At 38.6% G+C, this 19,531-nt stretch overlaps 1 protein-coding gene across 1 annotated transcript; it reads left to right on the forward strand.

Moving 5' to 3' along the window:
- Nucleotides 1–187: 187 nt before the first annotated feature.
- HMMR (hyaluronan mediated motility receptor) lies at nt 188–19,519 on the forward strand (the record flags this gene model as incomplete). The annotated part of the gene is made up of 20 exons (XM_082490221.1): nt 188–233; nt 1,351–1,449; nt 2,046–2,122; nt 2,951–3,031; nt 3,790–3,978; nt 4,298–4,384; nt 4,925–5,025; nt 6,198–6,272; nt 7,242–7,420; nt 8,274–8,422; nt 8,739–8,953; nt 9,554–9,670; nt 10,497–10,655; nt 12,156–12,308; nt 12,418–12,517; nt 12,772–12,948; nt 13,489–13,651; nt 16,796–16,872; nt 17,611–17,649; nt 19,328–19,519. The coding sequence occupies 20 exons, from the start codon at nt 188–190 to the stop codon at nt 19,517–19,519; spliced, it is 2,475 nt and encodes an 824-aa protein (XP_082346347.1).
- Nucleotides 19,520–19,531: the final 12 nt, after the last annotated feature.

Consider the following 19,531-nt stretch of genomic DNA (forward strand, 5'->3'; position numbering starts at 1 on the left):
AAACGCGCCCGCCCGCCCACAGGCACACCTCCGACCCGGCGGTGCGCCTGCTCCCTGCCCGTGGCGCTGATTGGCAGAGCGAGCCTCGAACGGGGAGAGATGATTGGCTGCCCGGGGCGCGTGGCGGCGGCCGTTGGTGCTTTTGAACGCTGAGAGGGTCGCGGCGCGGCTGGTTCTCTCCGCCGCTATGGCCTTTGCCAGGGCCCCGCTCCGCCGCTTCAACGACAGCTCTGGTACGTGCGTGGCGGCCTCCTGGCCTCGGGCGGAGGGAGGGAGAGCGAGCGAGCTTGGGCCCTTCGTAGTAGTGCCTGAGGGAACGGGGAATGGCTTGCGGTTACCTCAGGGTGTCCCGGGCCTTCTGCCTGTGAGGGGAGTTGCCTGTGACAGCGTGTGAGGGTCTCTTGTCTAAGCGCTTGTCTGAGCCGTCCTCTAAGGAAGAAAAATACCTACTTCAGGTCGGATCTTGGTCATAGGTAAACGGCTACTAAATATAGCAGTGAGAGTATCCATATGTATGTAGTAAATAAAACAGTGGCAGCCAGGCCTGGCTAGCCTTCTGGTGGTGTGATACAAAACTGCCAAAGAGACGTACAGAACTACTCACAACCGAAGCTACTGAGGGCATTTTCTAACATAAAAGTTTTTCACAACAAGTCTTTGGCTGTGGTTGAATGCCTCTGCTACTGTCACCTGTTCTCTATGAAATGAAGTTGCTCTTGTTTGTAGTAAGCTGAAGCAAGTAGATAAGTATTTATTGAGCTTGAGACCACCTGACTATAATGATAATTGTATGAAGAATTTGTAGCCATCTTGTTTCTGCCTGCTGTTTCCCTTAAAATTATTTTTTTAAAAAATCTAAGTTTTTTATAAAAGCATAAGTAACTTAGTTCTTAGTTCTTTGGAGGAAAAGTTTGGCATTCAATTTCTAATTTCAGTTTCATCTAAACCAGAAGATTTTTTAAAAAAAAAAATTAAGTTTGCTTTTTATCCTTTAAAACTTCAGACTGGCTTTTTTGCCGATTAGCATTAAGATCCTCTGACCATTTGGGGTTTTTCTTTATGGAAGTTAATGCGTGGCTATCACTAATAAGATCCCTTGCAATATCATATATGTAAATGAGTTTCTAATTTTCTTAGCAGTGTAATAAGGGAACCCTTTCTCCTACCATGTGTGCTGTATATTTTCTTCATGTTTATGTGGAGGATGAGGAGAACTAAGACTCCAGTTGTTGGTTGGTTTTTTTTAGAAGGATTTAACTTAGATGTGTTACCAGCCTCAACTCACTTAAGTTGAAAACCCTATCATTTGCCTTAATAGCTCTCTGTTGTTCTGAAAAATCTCTTTTCTAGTATGTACCACACTGCAAGGATCCTATGATGTTAAATCTTCAGATGCACTGAAAAGTTCTCAGTCCTCCGAAACATGTCGGCGGGTTAGGAAACTTAAGAGTAAGTAGTCTTAAAAGTTGCACAGAACACAATGGTATGGTATCTTTGAATGCTACAGTTGTTAGTGCTTGTCTAGAAATTGTTTTCTGTTGCAGGGGCTTACTGCCTACCTTCCAGCTCAAGGGTATAGCAGCTGTAAAAACATGTCTGAGTGAATCTTCCAAAAAGTTTTAGATGGGACTTCTGCTAATTGGGGGGACCTCTGGAGAGCAAATAAATGATTTAACTACTTCATTAACCTTGTTTTTAGTGATCTTTTCATGGGTTTTTTAGATATAATGCATCCCACAGTTGAAAACTAACAGCATGGATCTGGCTGGTGGGGGTAAACTTGGCAGAAGCTGAATTCTCAAAACTGGCTGTCATCTGGCAGTTTCTTTCTAAACTCTCTCAAGTGCCCAGATGACTACTATTGAACTGCCTGATTGTAATAAGAAAACAGCTGGCATTGGTTTGCAAAGTGGATAGTCTAATAACCAAGTGGCACTGTCTTTTATATAAAAAGCCAATTGATCTGGTCTAGTGTGGTTAAATATCCCTTACTACATGCATGCACACCCTCTTCCTTCACCATTCTTTTCTACATCCTTCTGCAGGTGAGACAAATCTGAACAGTGAGAAGAGTGCACCTACCCGTGTAACTGGAAGGAGACTTGCATCTCTTGGATCAACAGTAAGACTCTTCTGTGGTGTCTGTAGCACTATTAAATTACAGATAAAGCTTACTGTGACTAGTTAAATCATGTAGCCCCTTGATACAATTTACCTACCTAAGTAAACTATGAAACACATTATTGTACCTGTATTTCTTAGTAACTAAGACGGAATAATGAAATTGCCCCGTCGTTGGGAATCGCGATGATTACTTGAGACTACTGAGTCTTTGGTGTTACAACATGTGGGTTTTTTGCCTCTTGCTCACCATGTAATTATGGTGCGGCTGCTGTTTTTTAAGAAGGTCGTGTTTCTGCTTTCATACGGTACACAGGGCAGAGCAGAAACCTAGTAATAAAAGAAACAAAGAGGGGGTAATACTGTATATACAGGTTCTCAGTGCAATGTGTGAGGATATGGATTTGAAGATGCATATCTTAACCAGTTGAAAAATTATAACACTGACTTATTAATTTAGTTTACTGGTACTCCTGTTGTAGGACAAAATTTTGCAAACAAACCTGTGGTTAAGAGATTAAAGTGTTATTTATGGGGTATAGGGGGTGCTAATGTCTGAAACTTTCTTCATCTCCTTCCTGTCACAATGGCCATGAGCTGTCCATTCAGAGTAATGCTTATGAGAAAGTACACTGGTAAAACCCTTCCTAACCTGATAATTGTCTGCCCTGTGCATTGGGAGAGAGATGTTTGCTTTTTATTTTGTGCGTGTTTATCTTCAAAAGTACTGTCTATATGAAGGCATCCACTCTTATATTTGATTGTGTTGTTAAACCAGTATGCAGCTAGAGATCAGTTTAAGTATTTCTAATACTTCTCTTTTCAAAAGCCAGCTAATGGGACTCTGAAGCCTAAAAAAGATTTTATCCTTATGAAAGAGAAAAAGAAACAGAAGACACTGGAGAAGGAGGTATGAATACATTATGTGAGTGTAATCCTGTAGTATGTTTCCCACTTACCATAATTAAAAACACAAGCTGGTAAAATCAGCCTCTTTTGCATAACATAGCATACAAGTAGTTTGCAAGCAGCTCTGTGCAGAGCAGAGCTTATCAAATGTTATGGTTTGTAGAAAACATTGAGTTTGTTCATGGAATTGCATAAATTCCTACTGATCGTGAACAGCTATGCATCCGGTCTTTTTTTTTTTTTTTTTCTCTGAAAAAAAAAAAAAAAGAGAACAAAGTCCTATGTTCTCTATTCCAAAAAGGTTCTGTTGTGTTTAACAACTGTTTTCTGAGATTTTTGCTTAATAATTGACATAATTTTAAAGTTTGAGGCAGCTATCTTTTCCTTATCAGTACTAATCTGTGCCTTATGTCTCAAATGTCACACTCTGTCTTTCTGTTCCACAGCTAAAGAGGACAGTTGGTTTCTGTTGCAAGTTAAGGCTAAGACTATTCTAACTAACATATTGTACTGGCTCACTAGCATAAAATACATCAGATGAAATGCTAGGACTGTGAATCTGTGGTGTGTGATAATAGATGTTTGTGGTGATTCTGTTATCTCCTTTCCTGTGAATGACAGAGTTTAAGATATATATTCTGAATAAAAGTTAATACAGTTCGGATACTTAGCCTCTCCAAGAAAAACAACAGGCATAAACTAATGATGCTATTTAAGAAGAATAATGGTAGGAAATAAAGAAAATCTCTTTTGTTTTAGATTCGTGCATTAGTGAGAGAGCGTGGAGAGCAGGATAAAAAACTTAAGGCTCTGGATGAGGATTTTGTTAAGACTGAAGCAAAGCTGAGTGCTGCAGTTCAGGAGAAAACATCTCTCTTGGCAAATGTTGCGTGCCTAAAAAAACAGCTTCTGGAACTAACAAGAACCAATGAACTACTAAAATCAAAGGTATTAGAGAAATAAGTGCATATGTACTTTGGGTTTGCTGTTGTTACACTCCCAGGGTAAGAGGAAACTTCAGTTGCTGATCGGCATCTGTTTTCACATTACCTGTGCCCCTTCACTGCCGCAGGGATAGAGGATAGAGCATGTCTGGTTTGGGATCTTGTGTACTGCCGTCTACAGACAGAGTGGGACCTGCTAACATCCCTCTTGAGGATGGGTAGAGATCAGTGTTGTGCGTGGGAGGGAGACACTTTTAAAAGATTGCGTGAAGAGTAATTCATATGGAGGAGTTAAGCTTAATGGTTTTATATTCATCTCTAAGTTGTCCGAAGATGGTGTGCAGAAGAAAATGAGCAGCCTATGCATGGAGTTAATGAAGCTCAGAAACAAGAGGGATGCTAAGGAAAAGGTATGACTGTATGCACTGCACAGGGTAGTAATTCTGAGCTGTTCAGGAACAGACAATGAAGGGCTTACAGCAGAACTGCAGATCATGTTTTGTTTCTGTCCTTAACTTCATAGATTCCTCTCTTTTCTGTAGATTGAGAATAGAGAAAGAAAGGTCAAACAGTGAATGTTCTTGATTTTGCTGTTGATGTGCAGAATAAATCTGAGTTCGAGTAAGGAAGACTAGAAATACCTCTGTTACAATATTAATCTGTTGGTCAGGTTACTAGCTTTTTTGAAAGCCGGTGTGGTTTGAAGCTTTTAGACGTATTTGTGGTTGTGGGTTTTTTGGGGGGCGTTGGGGAGGGGCAGGGCAGCGTTTTTGTTTTAACAAATGGCTAATATCTTTACAAAGGGATACTTTGAATCACATTTAGCATAATAGCATTATCATTAAATTATAGTTATGAATTAATTTAGTCTACCACTGTCTCTTAGACAATGGATTTTTTTTTTAACTAAATCTCATTTTGGTGGTAATATTTGTCTTCTTTTTTTTAAGACTGCACTTGCAAAGCAGGAAGATATGGAAATGAAGCTGCAGGAAGTGCAAAGGAATCTAGAGCATTCAAAAGGAAAAGTAGCACAACTAGAAGAAAAACTGTAAGTAATAAGGAGAGGAGTTGACTTAAATGACATTACATCATCTAGCTGTGCTTACATGCTTATACCTTATACACAGTTTAGGGTAAAATAAAGACTGTCTCCCTACTGAGAAGGAACAGAAGTTATTAGTATTTGTGACCTGGAATAAATTTGATGGATGAAGTTCTAGGAACTGCTGTATAAAATGAACACACAAAACATTGTTCCTCTAGTGTATCTAACCTTTTTCCAAAAGGCAAACCATATCATCTCAACCCTCTTGTCTTCCAGTATGGTACAGGTGGAATTTTCTTGGCTATGGGATGGGGATGGAAGACATATCTTGAGAAAACAATTGTCATTCATCTTGGAGCAAGATATTCACATACATTGGATAGTTTGGTGTCTGGTCCTTTAGATGAGTAAGTTATGAATAAGCAAGAATGAAGAAGCATTGGAGTTGAGATCCCAATTCAGAGCCGGGCATTTTACGCAGATTCGATGAACATGTATATGTTCTCCAGCTAAGTGTATTGAAGAGCAGTTGTGGTGCCTTCAAAGTTACTTCTTAGTAGCCACGTTCTCTGAAGAAAGGCAACTGCAAAGTGTCTTGGCTGAAGCAGCTGTATGCAGGAAGAAAGTTCCAAATCAACACTTTCTGTTCTGCCCAAGTAACGTCATTTGCCACACAGGAACAGTGCTATAACATATAGGCTATTTCTGAGGATGGTATATTTTATCTCAATTTTGCATGATCGGCACTGCAGCATCCTTTTTACGATTTCTGCATTTACGTAACATCCACATGCTCAAATATGAGCAGAGTTTTTATATTTATGTTAGAGTTAAAATACACAAAGCTAATAATGCAGGTAGCGCAATTCACAAAGGGAGGAAATGATAATTTGTCTAGCTAATGCAGCGGTTCTGGCATATTGCTTGTGGCACAATGTGGCTCAGCATCTTTACTACAAATGAGAAGACCACATGGAACAATTATCAAAACAGGGTAGAATCACCTCATAGAGCCAATATCAGTTTGTCAGCCAAACTGGATTATGAAAAGTATGTATTACTACTAAGTCATGATTCAATGGCTTATTTCTACTTGCTTATCTGTAAAGAAATATCTTATAAGTAGCTCTGAATTTGTTTAAATATATCCATCATGAAAACTCCCTTGGGTTTAGGTCTGCTACTGAGAGAGAGAAAGTTGAAGAAAAGTCTGACACTGAAAAACTCCTGGAATATATCACAGAGCTCAGGTAACAACAAATTGTTCTTGAGTTGCACTGGGTAAGTTAAGAGAGAGTAAAACTAAGCCTCATTTATGACTGGTGAAGTAGAACCTTGGCAGCGATTCTGTTTAACAGTATTAAAATGGGGGGGGCAAGCAGATATTTTTCCACAAAATGGGAAGGAGTCATAAGATATTATTTTAATTATCTTTATAACTGTCTCTGTGCTTTTCTGGGCTATGCAATGCTATGGAAGAGTTTTGTATCAGGGTCCCGAGTTATTTGTACATAAATTAAGCTAATTCCTAAGTTATTGACTGTAATGTCTTTTAGCCCTCTTGTAAAACAATGTACAGTGAGGAGGGGGAGGAACCAAACCTCAGTCTTGGCTTCTGGTGAACTTTACTCTGATTTGCATTTAAGAGTTGTGATGAATTATGTATATATAAGCATTAGTCAGATTCTAAAAATTACTAATCCAGTGCTTTGTCACAGATTACTGTGAAGACTGGTTATCTTATCAATGTGTCCCTAGCTCAGAACATGATGAAAATACAACAGTGTTCAAATTTAACTAGTTCATGCTTTGCCTCCGCCGCCACTGTCAATTTACTCATTAAGAGATTACTCATTAACTGGCTATGTATCTTAACATTCTGCTTATTCTTGTAAAAACTGCTTTACTAATTTCTGTCAAAACTCAGCTTTTAAAAAAAACTGGATGTAGCAGTCACCTGTAAATCAATTACAGTGACTAATTCTTTTTTAACCAAACCTTTATATTTGTGTGATTGTATAAGTTTCTTTTAAAACAAAACAAAATTGTTTTTAATTCTCATTAAACTTTCTTAATGTGCAAAAACTTGTGTCTGGGAAAGTAGGTGAAAGGAGTTTTCCTGTTGGAAATCAACAGTCCTAAGTGTTTTTCCTTTGTGCTGAAGTGTAAGCTTCCAAACAAAATTTAGTGATAACAAATACCTGAATTCTCTTCTACAGTAGTGTTGCAGAAACAGTTGAGAAATACAAACTAGATGTTGCCCAACTGGAGGAGACACTGATAAAGAAAGACCAAGATATTGGGATCTTGCGGGATACCCTCAGAACAAAAGAGGAGGAATCATTTAAATTGATAGAAGAACTTAATGAAAGGTGTCAATTGCTTCAACAAGAAAAAGGTAATTGTTAGTGCTTGTATGCTGTTCACATGTGTGGGATCACTGACATAGAATTCTAGAATTGTTGGAGCTGGAAAGGGACCTTAAACGTGTCTTAAAGCATCTCAGATAAGTTTGTTTTAAAATTTCAATTTAAACTGGTTTGTTCCAAGTTCAAAGTCATGTCTCTGAGCTCCAGCTGAAAAACAGCTAGGCCTATTTCTAACATTATGGAAACTACCTTGAATCTGACATCTGTTAAGTCTAAATTTGTATTTCCATGGGGGGCTACTAGGGTAAATAGCATAGAAACGAGAATTGTTTACATAGCTTGCAGACTAAAGCCATTCCTACTGAACACACATGACTTCCTTACTCTTCATTGAGAAGCTGTACAATATTGTCTCAATCCACTGTTAGCAGCTTGTGCACAAGTTCATTGAGGTATTGGGAAGGTGTCTTGGAATCCTTCTTTGCCTCTTTTTCCCCCTCTCCCCCAAAACCAGCAGCTCTGCAGCCTGAGACTGGTACTCAGTTCTCTGTGTACCAGTTGGTTTGTATGTGCTGGTATTATGTGGAAGAAGCTTTGGGGAAATTATTTAGTTGTTTTTCCCCAGCCATACTGCTGTTTTGATGAAGGCTAATTGCTTGATCTGAAGATTCTTGCTGTTAAAATTATTTTTCAAGTGGTGTACTTTCAGCCAATTTTGAGGAGTTTCCAGATGGGTTAAAGATGTGGTTTGGATTTATTCCCCCCCCGGTCCCCACCTAACTAATTGTAAAGCTAGAATGGAAGTACTATGAAGAACAGACGTTGTAGTTCTTTGAATACAGAGAATGGAATTGTTGTTATATTGACAATTCCTCCGTGTAGAGAAAGAGTTATCTGAGAGCAGAGGAAAATTCCTGAGTATGAATGCTGAAATAGAAGACCTGAAAAAAAAAATTGGCTTAGAAGAACAAGAACACCAAAAACTGCTTCAGAAACATGAGGAGGTGGTCTCTCAGCTGCAGCAAGAGAAGGTAAATACAGACTCTAAATTAGTCTAAAACCAGAATCTAATCCCAATGACTGGCACTAAAGCTTCTGATTTTAGTTACACATGATGTTGCTGTATTATTAATGGTCTAATCTGTGGAATGTACAAGTGGGTGCTGGCAGGCAGAAACTGTGTGTGGTCCAATAGCTATAAGAATCATAGCTGGTATGATGGGTGCTTTGGTTCTTCCTGTTGATTTGACCTTATTCTTGTGCTTTAAAGTTTGAACACTGCAAATTAGTCTTTAATATCTAGAAAAGTACTGGTAGTTTTAAAATCTGTGATACTCTGGCATGCAGGAGTCATCTTCATCCGTGCACCAGAAGTTACTAGAGTTCCAAGATGAGGTAACAAGCGAGAGACATCTTCTTGAAGAAGAGCTGAACGATACAATGAATGAGCTGAATAAATTACACGCTAAGGAAAAGAAAGCTGAGAAGTTGGTGAAGCGGTTGGAACAAGAAATCAAATCTCAAGCTCTTGAACTTGCGCAGATGGAAGTAAAGTTGAAAGGGTTTGTGAAATAAACTTTCTGATTCTAAAGTTTTGAAAGGAAAAATGTTAAATCAGTAGCATAAACAAAGCTTCTGAGCCTAATTCAGGTTTCAAAGAGACCTGAACAGGTCTAAATTTATTTCTTGCTGGCTGTTGATTATTGATAGTGATTAGGCATAATCCAGCTGAGGGACTTCAATCAGTTTTTTATTGTCTTAAAACTGTTTAATTAGCATGCTGATACTTGCTTGAAATACCAGTACTGTAGTAATATGATGTTGCTGTGAAGGGTAAGCTATGTGCATGTTGTATTGGATGTTTCTGCCCCGGAGAGGGCAATGACTAGGGAAGATTTTCAAGCGAGTTGTTTTTTCCTTTCACGTATTGAAAGTTTACTATTAGGTGTTCAATCTATTCTATAGATAGCTATCTTGGAAAATAAGGTGGGAATGCTTAGTTAAATCTGCTATGAAGATTGTGCTTTAATTCATGCAAAGTTACTGGTTTGTTGCAATTAATTTACCGCTGCCACTGCGAGCCTTCTGTAACTGATAATGGCATTTTGTAATGTCTTCAGACATACTTACCTCCAGCATGGAATGCTGAATTTTTATTTCAGGAAGAATGCTGAGTTGGAGCAAATCAATGAAACACACAGCAATGCTGTTTTGCAAATCCAAGAGGAGCATAGCAATACATTGTGTAAACTTGGAAAGACTGTTGCTGAGTTTGAAAGGTATTTAAGTTTCATTAAAATCTAGGACAGGGATTATCTCTAAGGTTACAATAAAATATGCTGTTTATTCATGTACCTTCGTACTTAACACTGTATATGAGTGTTGGTACAGTATTAGAGCAGAGGATTTTGTGATGGAGTATTTGGTGGCATTGAGAAATTAATTTATTCCTTTTGAGCACTAGTCAAGTATAATGACATACTCAGTATCTACTTCAGGAAACTGGATGTTTCTTCTTCCAAAGTGTAACTAAATAGAATACTCAAGTGCTCTTGAATCTCAGTGAGAGTTGTAACTAGTGATGGTGTTTTCTTTGCACTACAATCTCTTGCAAAAAGGCTTCTTGTTTAGGCTCAAAACTACACTGAATCGAGATTATTTTCCTACAGTTCTTACAGATCTTTCCTCTCAAAATATTGAGGTTGTGGAAGTATTTAAAATGTGATACTGTGATTATGAAGTATGCGACGCACCCATAAGAGATATTTGCCAATGCAAGCTGCAGATAGGAGGTCTTTCAGTGTTTAAAATAAGCTTTGGATATAGTTAGCCTTTTGTGTTTGAAAATATCTACCAAAATGTGAAAATATCTGTATTGCAAAAGTTGTTGTAATGTTATTGCTTATGTCTTTATGGAAATGGTAGTGGGTTTGGTTTTTTTTTTAGCTTTAGATTTATCAGTGCCAGAACACTGCCGTATGTCTAGATTATAAAATCTCTTATACTTGTCAACGTGAGCTTGTATTCCTCTTGTAAGGCCTGAACATGACAATCTGTATTTTGTCTAAAGTGACAAGATTTTTCTTATTTGCATTGGAATACCAGCTACAAGAAGGCAATAGCTGAAGAAATGTGCAGTCTTAAACTGGAGAACACCTCTCTGCAAGAAGAAGTTGCCAACCTAAAAAAAATAGGCCAAGATAATCTACAGCTGCTTCAGGAAGCAGAATACACTAAAAACAAAGCAAAAGAAGAATGTGCAAGGTACTAGACAGACAAACTTTTCCTTAAGCTAAAGCATGCCAACTAAGGCTTGCCTTCTTAACTAAAACTTAACATGGTGCTCTACCAAATAAAATCAGTATTTGGTTTAAGCTTAAGTTTCTTCCTTTTCCCAGTGCAGAGGGTTGAAAATATTGACAGACAAAATTCATTAAGTTTATATGCATTAGAAAACTGATCTGATCAATCAATTGCTTTGATGCTTTCTTTGATGTGGAACATATAGGAAAATGAAAATATTTAACTGAAATATGTTGGAATATTGTCTTTATCAGGAATATCAGTTACAGTAACTGCTCCACAAATAAAATCCACAGGGGCAGACAAATAGTTAATGCAGAGCTCACCCTTTGAGATGACGCATTAGTCAGTTGCAAATTCTGCTCACAAGCAGATGCCAATTAACCATCTATGAATTACCACACTGCAGTGAGGTAAACATAGGTTCTCTGCCTTATACGAAGCACCACAGTGCAGCTGGTAAGTAGTAACACCCATGAAGTTGTCTTAGGCCACTGGCTAAGGACGTGTTTCTCTGACTGTCTAACAGCAGCTTAGTGGTATATGTTTTCCTTCCAGCTCACTGCACAGAGCAGGAGAAAGTCCCATGCTGTGGGCAAGTAACTAATTGAGGAAGTGGGGAAGTTTGGTCTTAAAAGGTCCCGGTGTACCATCACCTGTAGGAGGCAACTGTGGTCACTGCTTGTACATGAGTTGCATTACGGAGGATATTGTGTACGTGCTGGAAGATTTCCTTCCCCACTTTTAACGTAGTTCCTAGCTAGCTTCTGAAGTTAAAGCTGGATTTAAGTCAACAACTGTGCTCTAATCTTTTTAACTGTTGCATGTGGCTAAATGGTTTACTCAACTGCATTACAATGATGGTTTGTCCAAACTGTATTGGGTGTTTCTGATCTTCCCAACTCCATCTCTTTGATTTATAAAATGCCTCTCTAAAGTTTTGTAATGCTTCTGCTGTCTTGTTCACCAACAGCCAGTATATTAAGATTGTCAAAAGTACAATTACAGGTTATCCCAGTTTATTTTAAAACACAACAGCTGAATTTGGAGAGGGAAGGCAATGCTTTAGGTGTAGAGTTTTTGAATCCTTGAGTACATCCACACTGAACAGTCTTGACTAGTTTCTGCTTGAGCTAACGTCTGCAAGTAAAGTCTAACTACTAAAGTGTCTTCCACTAAAAGCTGCTGGTATTAAACAGTCATAAATAAGAAATGCATGCTCTTTCCTTGCTTCAAAAGCACTGCTTGCTTCCTCATAGGAGAAGTTAAAAATATTGTATATTTTGAACTTGATTGCTTTCTGTATTGTTCTTCTCTTGTAGAACTGTTTGCACAATCCTGTATTTTGGTTCTTCTAGTAACAGCTTTTCAATATGGTTACTTGTGTTTTCAGATTTAGAGTAGTTTAAAAAAATAAAATAAAATAAAGGGTTCATTAAGGATGGATGATATTTTCCTCAGGATGCTTTTAGAAGTCCAGACAAAGCTTGCACTAAAAGAAGGAGAAACAGAGAGAACAAGAGAGTCTTACCTTGCTCAAATGACTAAACTTCAGGAAGAACTGGAAAAGCAAACTGAAGATCTGAAAAGAGAACTTGAAGTGGAAAGATCAAGGTGACTTTTCTGAAACTAAACCTGCAGATTACAGCGTATCAAAGTATTGGCTTTCAGCACTTCTTCACACCAAAATGAACATAATGAAACTCCACTTCTTGCTTTCTAGTAAAACCATAAATGAAGATGTGACCTGTAGCTTAAAAGAAGAGATAAAGACCTGGCGTAAGCTATATGAAGATTTACATAACAAAACTAAGCCTTTTCAGGTGTGTTATGAAGTAGATGTTTATCACTATCTTTTGTCTTAAGACTTGTGCAGTTGGCTCAAGTTCTACTCCTGAAAAGTAAACGTGCTATTTCCCATTCTAAGGCATTTATCCTGCAACAGTTTCCTAAGTTACTTTACTATACCTTGAGCCGGCTATTCCCCTTCCCAACCCAATCTTTCTTTGTAGATTTCATTTCAGTAAAAAGCTATCTTTAAATTAAAAATTTCTAAAAGATTACATATGTATTTCAGCAACAACTAGATGCATTTGAAGCAGAGAAGAATGCGCTCTTAAATGAGCATGGTGCAGCCCAAGAAGAACTGAATAAACTAAGTGATGCATATGCTAAACTACTTGGCCACCAGAACCAGAAGCAAAAAATCAAGCATGTTATGAAGTTGAAGGAGGAGAATACCCACCTGAAGCAGGTTTGTGAAGTGAAAAGTTAAAAATCTCTTAAGTTGTTAATTTGCTTGATTCCTTTGTTTATTGCTCTAAACATTTATAGACTAATCCTGCAAACTACTTGCTTTCTGGGGTTCTTAAATTCCCTGCAAGAGCTAGATTAGAACAAACCATCAGCCTCCTCGAACACCAAAAGAATTTGTTTTGACTGAATATATGATATACAGAGGGATCACCAGTGCAAATAACTACCCCTGCTCTTACCTTGCTTGGTTTTTCTTTTGGAAGTTCTAGACTTGATAAGCTATCTGCTGAAAGCAGCACCTGAAAGTTTCAGGCTACCATAGTGCTTAGTAGTGTTACACAGCAATTATACAGTGGTGCTGGTTGCTCTACACCTGTATGTTTGTTGGGTGGTTGGATTTTTTTGTTGTTTTTTTTTTTAATGCCACCAATAATTGTGTATGTATATCTGTGTTTAGCGTTAGTCAAAAAGGCTACTTGAGTAAATGATGAAGCAGGCTTTTCTCCTGTTCTTAATCCAAGTATTACATTTTCTTTAGGATGTCTCAAAACTGCGTGCATTGCTAGCAAAAGAAAAGCAAGCGAACAGAAATCTTCAGGAGCAACTATATGCAATTCAGGGCATTAGGCGTTTTGATCCTTCCAAAGCTTTCCAGCATGATAGCAAGGAAAACATTCCTCCAAAGACTCCTTTTAAAGAAGGTAAGCTTAGAGATTGATGTAACCATGTGCTTGTACCTCTTAAACTTAACCAAAGAAGGTATGACAATCTTGCATGGTCTGCTGCCTTTTGGGAAGGAAGGCGAGTGGCATCTCATGTGTTTTGCAGCAGATGTTGGACAGCTGCATCAATGGAGTGCTTCCAGTGTATGGTTTGTTATGGTGCTTTCCAGCCCAGTTTCTCATAACCTAACCTGACCTGAGCAGGTGGTTGTTGGGTCAGACAACAAAAGTGTGTTTGATAGTGGGGAAGAGGAAAAGTGTGGGTCACAGAGGATCAGCTAGTTTGCATGATCTTGCAAGATATGTGTATCACCTGCAATTTTCCTTATGTCATACAGCTTCTGTGTGGCAGCTGGGCAGGGGATAGGCAGTGGCTCCTGCATGGTTGGTAAGGCTAAGTGGCTCGGCCAGAGGCTTGTGCCCTGGTTCTTGAGCTGCTACCTGGCAGGATCTTAAACTGCTGTAGGTGTAAAAGTAATATGCAAAAGGCCTGCAGATGAATGTGGAGTGGAGGGGAAGATGGCAAGAGCATAAGGGTGCATGAAGGGAAGCAGTGTAGGAGAGAGTGGGGGGGGGTGGGGTGTATTGATCTCAACCAGACCTTACTTTACACTGTATTCCAGGGTCTGATATTCTGGCTTGCCTGTTAGGTGGAGTGTAGTGCCTTCCTCCTCCCAGCAGACAAAGAGTTACTTGATGTGGTGGGAGCAAAAGTGAAAAACCCAAATTTAGTAACATTTTTCTTTTGCAGGTAATAAAAACAAAGTTTAATCTCTTACTGGTATTACAAAAATACCATAAATCACAAATTCATGTACTACTACAGAAGACTTCAGACTATTTGTTCAAGGTGAACTTGGATGCTGTACATAATACAAATAAGTAGGAGTACTAGAGAAATGGCCTAAAATGATGTATTTTTAGAAAAACTATGCGTGGTTATAATCTTCCTGAGAAGTCATAGGTGACTGCATGTTCGGGACTCCTGGTGTCATTGCTGCACTCTTGAACTCTGAAAAGTGTTCACTGTTTCACTTTTTTTGTATGCTGAAAGCTCCTTAGTTTGTTTTCAGCAAAGCAGCTTAAGTTCAGAAAAGGTGAGTAAGCACTGGAGAATAAGGATGACAAATGCAATTGGATTTCATGAAAGATTATTTTTTTTTTTTTTTTTTTGCATCTCTCATGTATACAATTTCATGTTAAACTAATTTTGCTGTTTATGGATCCTTCAATACTAATGGCAGGAATGACCAAGAGACCCTTTTTCTTCTGTGGCCTACATGATATAGAGCCAATGTAGAAAATTGGACTGATATTCTTAATGGGATCTATATTCAGAACATGCTAATTTAAATCCTGGGGCTAGATATTGCAGCTGTTGATCTTCAGAAGAGGATTTTCAGGTCAAACTCAAATTGACTGCATTTGCCTAAATGTTTGCATACTGTGGCCAAGATTAGTGTCTTAAGAGAAATGTCTATTTTATGAACACTGTGCTCAATGGACTCTTAAATTGTCAGGATATCTTTGTAGATAGCTGTTTTAACGCATCAATGCTATGCTAAGGGGAATAACAACAGAACTCGTATTAACTGGGTGGGTGGACACCCACTCTACACACATTCATTGTACAAACATGAATTTTGACAAGGTGGACAATCTGTTTAATCTAATATTGTTTTAGCACAATAAAAATTTTAAATTAAAAATTTGTCTATTTCCTTCAGAAACCAAAATCAAAGTATGTGGTGTAATTGAGCTAACATTCTTCGTTGCAGTCTTTACAACATGGCCCAATGTCAGCCTTGCTTCAAAGACTACATATTCTCAGATCTTACAGAAATTCTTTAGCTGAACTGTACAATACATACAACCTGCAATTCCCTTATCCTCTAATTTCCTCAGTTTTTCAATACAAAAGTAAATACTGGAACTTAAGTGAAATGTAGAACTCTGTGTTCTTGTTATTGTATCTACTAATATCCTGCATGTGGGTGCTGCAGAGAGACAGTGCACAAAGCTTAGCATATTGGATATATTGCCATTTAGACTGACATTATAAGCTTACAGAGAATTGATAATACCTAGGAAATAAGATACCAAAACTGCATATTAAGTCCAAGGGAAGAAATTACTAGGTCTTGTCTGTTAATGTCATCTTTGTGTATTTGCTGGATTACTTGTACTTCTGAAGACTGAGGATGAGGATTAACTTCAGGTGTTTGAATCAAGAAATACTTAGGGCTCAATTTAGCAGTTTGCCTGAAGTGCTGAGAGGCATATTTTAATGAGGAAGTTGCTGAAATAAATTAATACTGGAGTTATGTCTCCTTGTGGAGACAAAGATAAAAGCTTTCTTGTCTGAAAGATGTAATTGGAGTAAGGGAAAATTGTAGAGGAAATGTACATTAGTCTAGCGCATTTGATGAGAACATGGTCTTACTAGAAATCCTGATGTTAGACAGCGTCTGTCTGTATTCTCTAGTCTGTGGATGCAAAATGAGCAGCTGACTAAACCAAACGCCATCTAGTGAGCAGCAGGGGAAGAGCAAGGCAGGTGGGGTAACCTGTCAACAACAGAAAATGGAAGTAATGCTCTACAGCTATTATACTAGAGTTTTTCTCCTAAGATGGCATCTTTCATGCAGGGTTGCTGAAAGTTGCACACTTTCTGTGCTGGTCTAATCAAATGGGGATTTTTAAGGCAAAGTCACTATTCATAAATCAGAAAGTCAACAGCTGATGAAGAGCCTTCATGCCACAAAAGACAGACATCCTTAGTTTAATGTGTTTTTAAAAATGTATGTGAGCCTTTTATTTCAAGAGAGATTAGGGCAAGGTGAATGTCAACAGAAGATTCCACAAAACTCAGACATGGAAATAGGTACACTGTGTTAAAGTACATTTTTAACTGAACCTCATTTTTGGTGTTTGACATGCCCTTCATCAAATTATTGAGAGTCTGTCAAAGGGAGAAGGTATACCAAATGAAGCAAAATACTGCAGGTATTGCAGGATTATGCTTTTATGATTGCTACATACTTTTTTCATATTGCCTTGATTCTTAAAAGTTTCTAGCTTAATTGGTAGTTTTGCCTATGTGCAATTTAAAATCCTTTTTAGGCTATCAAGAGCAAACTTACATTGACAAAAAGAATAGGGAAACTCTTGCAAATAATTATACTAGCCTTACAGCAACGGTGATTTTTGGTTTAGCTTTAAAATATAGATAAATAACGTAGAGCAGATTGTGGAGAAAAGTAAAGAGTGGAAGTAAAGGGGAAATTTTGAGTGTGTTGTGTCAACTTCAATCCAAGTGGGTTTTTTCAGTTTCATGCACATTTGAAATACATACTAAAAAAAAAACCCTTAATACTGGTAGCTCAACTGACTTAAGTATTCACTGTAGGAATCAATTACATCCATGTTGTGGAACATACCTTTTTTTTATTATTGAAAAAAATATATAATTTAACAAGAAATGATTTCTCTGACGATCCATCTGTCTGTATTATAACAAGATCCGGGCTGTACATTGTTTAAATGTAAAATGAAGAGCTCCTAGAATCCTCAACCTGCCTGACCTAATTAGACCCCTCCTCCTGTGTCATATAAAAGGCAAACTGCCGAAGACTCGGTGCCAGTGCTTTGAATACACTTTACACACACAATGGCTGCACTTGCTCATGCTGGCTGTTATGAAGTAAAAATTTAATTTCACACTGAGCTGCTTAAATGGTACCACGGGGAATAAACCAAAGGCTTAACAGGATTCAGAGCCACATGTGATACAGGGCTCGGATTAGCGTTTTGGTTTCAAAGGTCAACTGAGCTATTGCTTCTTTCAGTCCGTGTGCTCTCTGTGGGCAAAAGCAGACAAAGGGACAAACGCGCAGTTGAACTGCAATAATTTTCTAGGCTGATAATTCCTTCTGTAGTTTGAGGCGATGCCTGAAATGCTGGTGGAAATGGAGCAGGTAAGGCTCTGGATATTTGTGTTAATAAATTGCTGCTACAAGTTGATTACAGAATCTAGGGAAAAGGAAATGGGAGGAGAGATGCATTTAATTACGCTTTAGTCTCTGCGAATTACAATCTGAAATGTTACTTTAATGAGTAGTGTATTTAGTCACCCGGTGATGCATTATACTTAAATGACTGTGATATGGACTATAGTAAGACTTTTGTTTATCTACTCCATCAAATCATAGTGTTTCACAAAGTGAAAATATTTGTAATAAAGAATTAAAAATATAAACTAGAATGCTACTGAATTCAATGTAAATAATTAAGAAAAAATCTACTATCTTCTGTTTTGAAGATAGCAAAGTACACATAGTTTTTGTAACTGTTATACTGGTGACAAAAAAGTGAAGGATGCTTTACAGGCCAATTTATGGTTCAAGCTTGAGCCTCTTTGTTAATCCTTTTCCTATTTTCCTTTGCTCCAAGCCTGCAAGGCAAAACTTCTATTTCCAAGTTGTTGTGTTTGTTAAGATATACCCTGAGCTCTTTCAGCCTGTGTCAGGAGGAGGAGGTGTGACGTTCACTGTGCTTGGAGGTGTCCCCTTAGTGCTGCTGAAGGGTTTGGTACTTCTTTGTAGATTTTTCTTCTGAATTTCAAGTTATGAATTACTGATATTAAATAGAATTCTAAGGTTAATGACAAGGAATGAAACGTCCATAGCTTGTTACAAGGAAAAATAGGGCATCTGCATTCCAAGAAGGGAGAAACTGGCTGAAGTGGTGTATACATGTTTACTTTTTTTGTCCTGGAAATGTCAGTTGTTTGTCTTAAGTAAAGGTCACTTAGAATACGCTATTCAACTTTTAGTAGATTTTCTGATTTCTCTTATACTAGTGGAATTGACAAACAGTTAGAGCTAGTTGTCTCCTTTGCCTACCAATTAAATCCTGTTTTAATCAAGTCAAGCTAAAATAAATTTATCAGGTGAAGATGTGTGAATGCAGCTTGGCCACCAATTCTTATGCATCTACTTAACTTTAGTCCTGTTGTTAAAAACAATGTGAAGTGCACAGTCTTTGTGTGGGTTACAAACATCACAGTAACGAACTTTGTATACAGATTCCTCTTATTTCAAAAACTTGCATTTGAAAAAGTAAGCTTTGTTATCTTGTAAGCATGAAATTATGTGTATAGGGTGAGTACTATAAGCAGTGATTGCTTCCTCAAAGGCAACCACCCCTTCCTCTTGGGATTTAGCAGTAGCTTTTATACAAAGCTATGGATAAAGAGAATTTGAAGATGCACATTATTTTCTACCATTCTAAAAGGAAATTTCTGTTGAGTATGTGCCAGACCTATAACAAAGGAGTCTCTTAGCAGCCAAACAAGGTATGAAGTTTCAATTTATAAACAGCAGGGTCTGGTATTTCATTTTATACAAGTGGAAGATGGCGGTTTCAATATGCAAACTTGGCAACAGTGACTGCTGGGCTGCCATTGCACAGCTGTGGGGGGAAAGGGGGTGCTTCATTCCCTTCGCTCCCACGAGAGAATGAGCATCAGGAACGGTTCTGGACTGAGCCCCGGTGAGACCATACACTTTCCCTGGGGGCGGCCGGGCCTCTCCCCGTGCCTCTGCCAGAGCACATCTGCACAGGCACCCTTCGCACCTAGTTTTTTATTTCCAGGCGCGGGCGGCCGACTTGCTCGGCCTCTTCCTCCTCCGGCTGCCGGCAGGTCCCGGGGCCGGGCGGGCCCCTCCCAGCCGTCCCGGACGTGGGCCTCGGTTCCGCCGCGGCGCCACCGGCAGAGCAGCGCCTGCTCTCGCCTGGGGGCCCCGCTGCCACCACGGGCCCCACCTGCTGCTGCCGCCTCTTTAAAGGCCGCTGGGA

Source organism: Vanellus vanellus, assembly GCF_965231255.1.
Source record: "Vanellus vanellus genome assembly, chromosome: 13".
NCBI lineage: Eukaryota > Metazoa > Chordata > Aves > Charadriiformes > Charadriidae > Vanellus > Vanellus vanellus.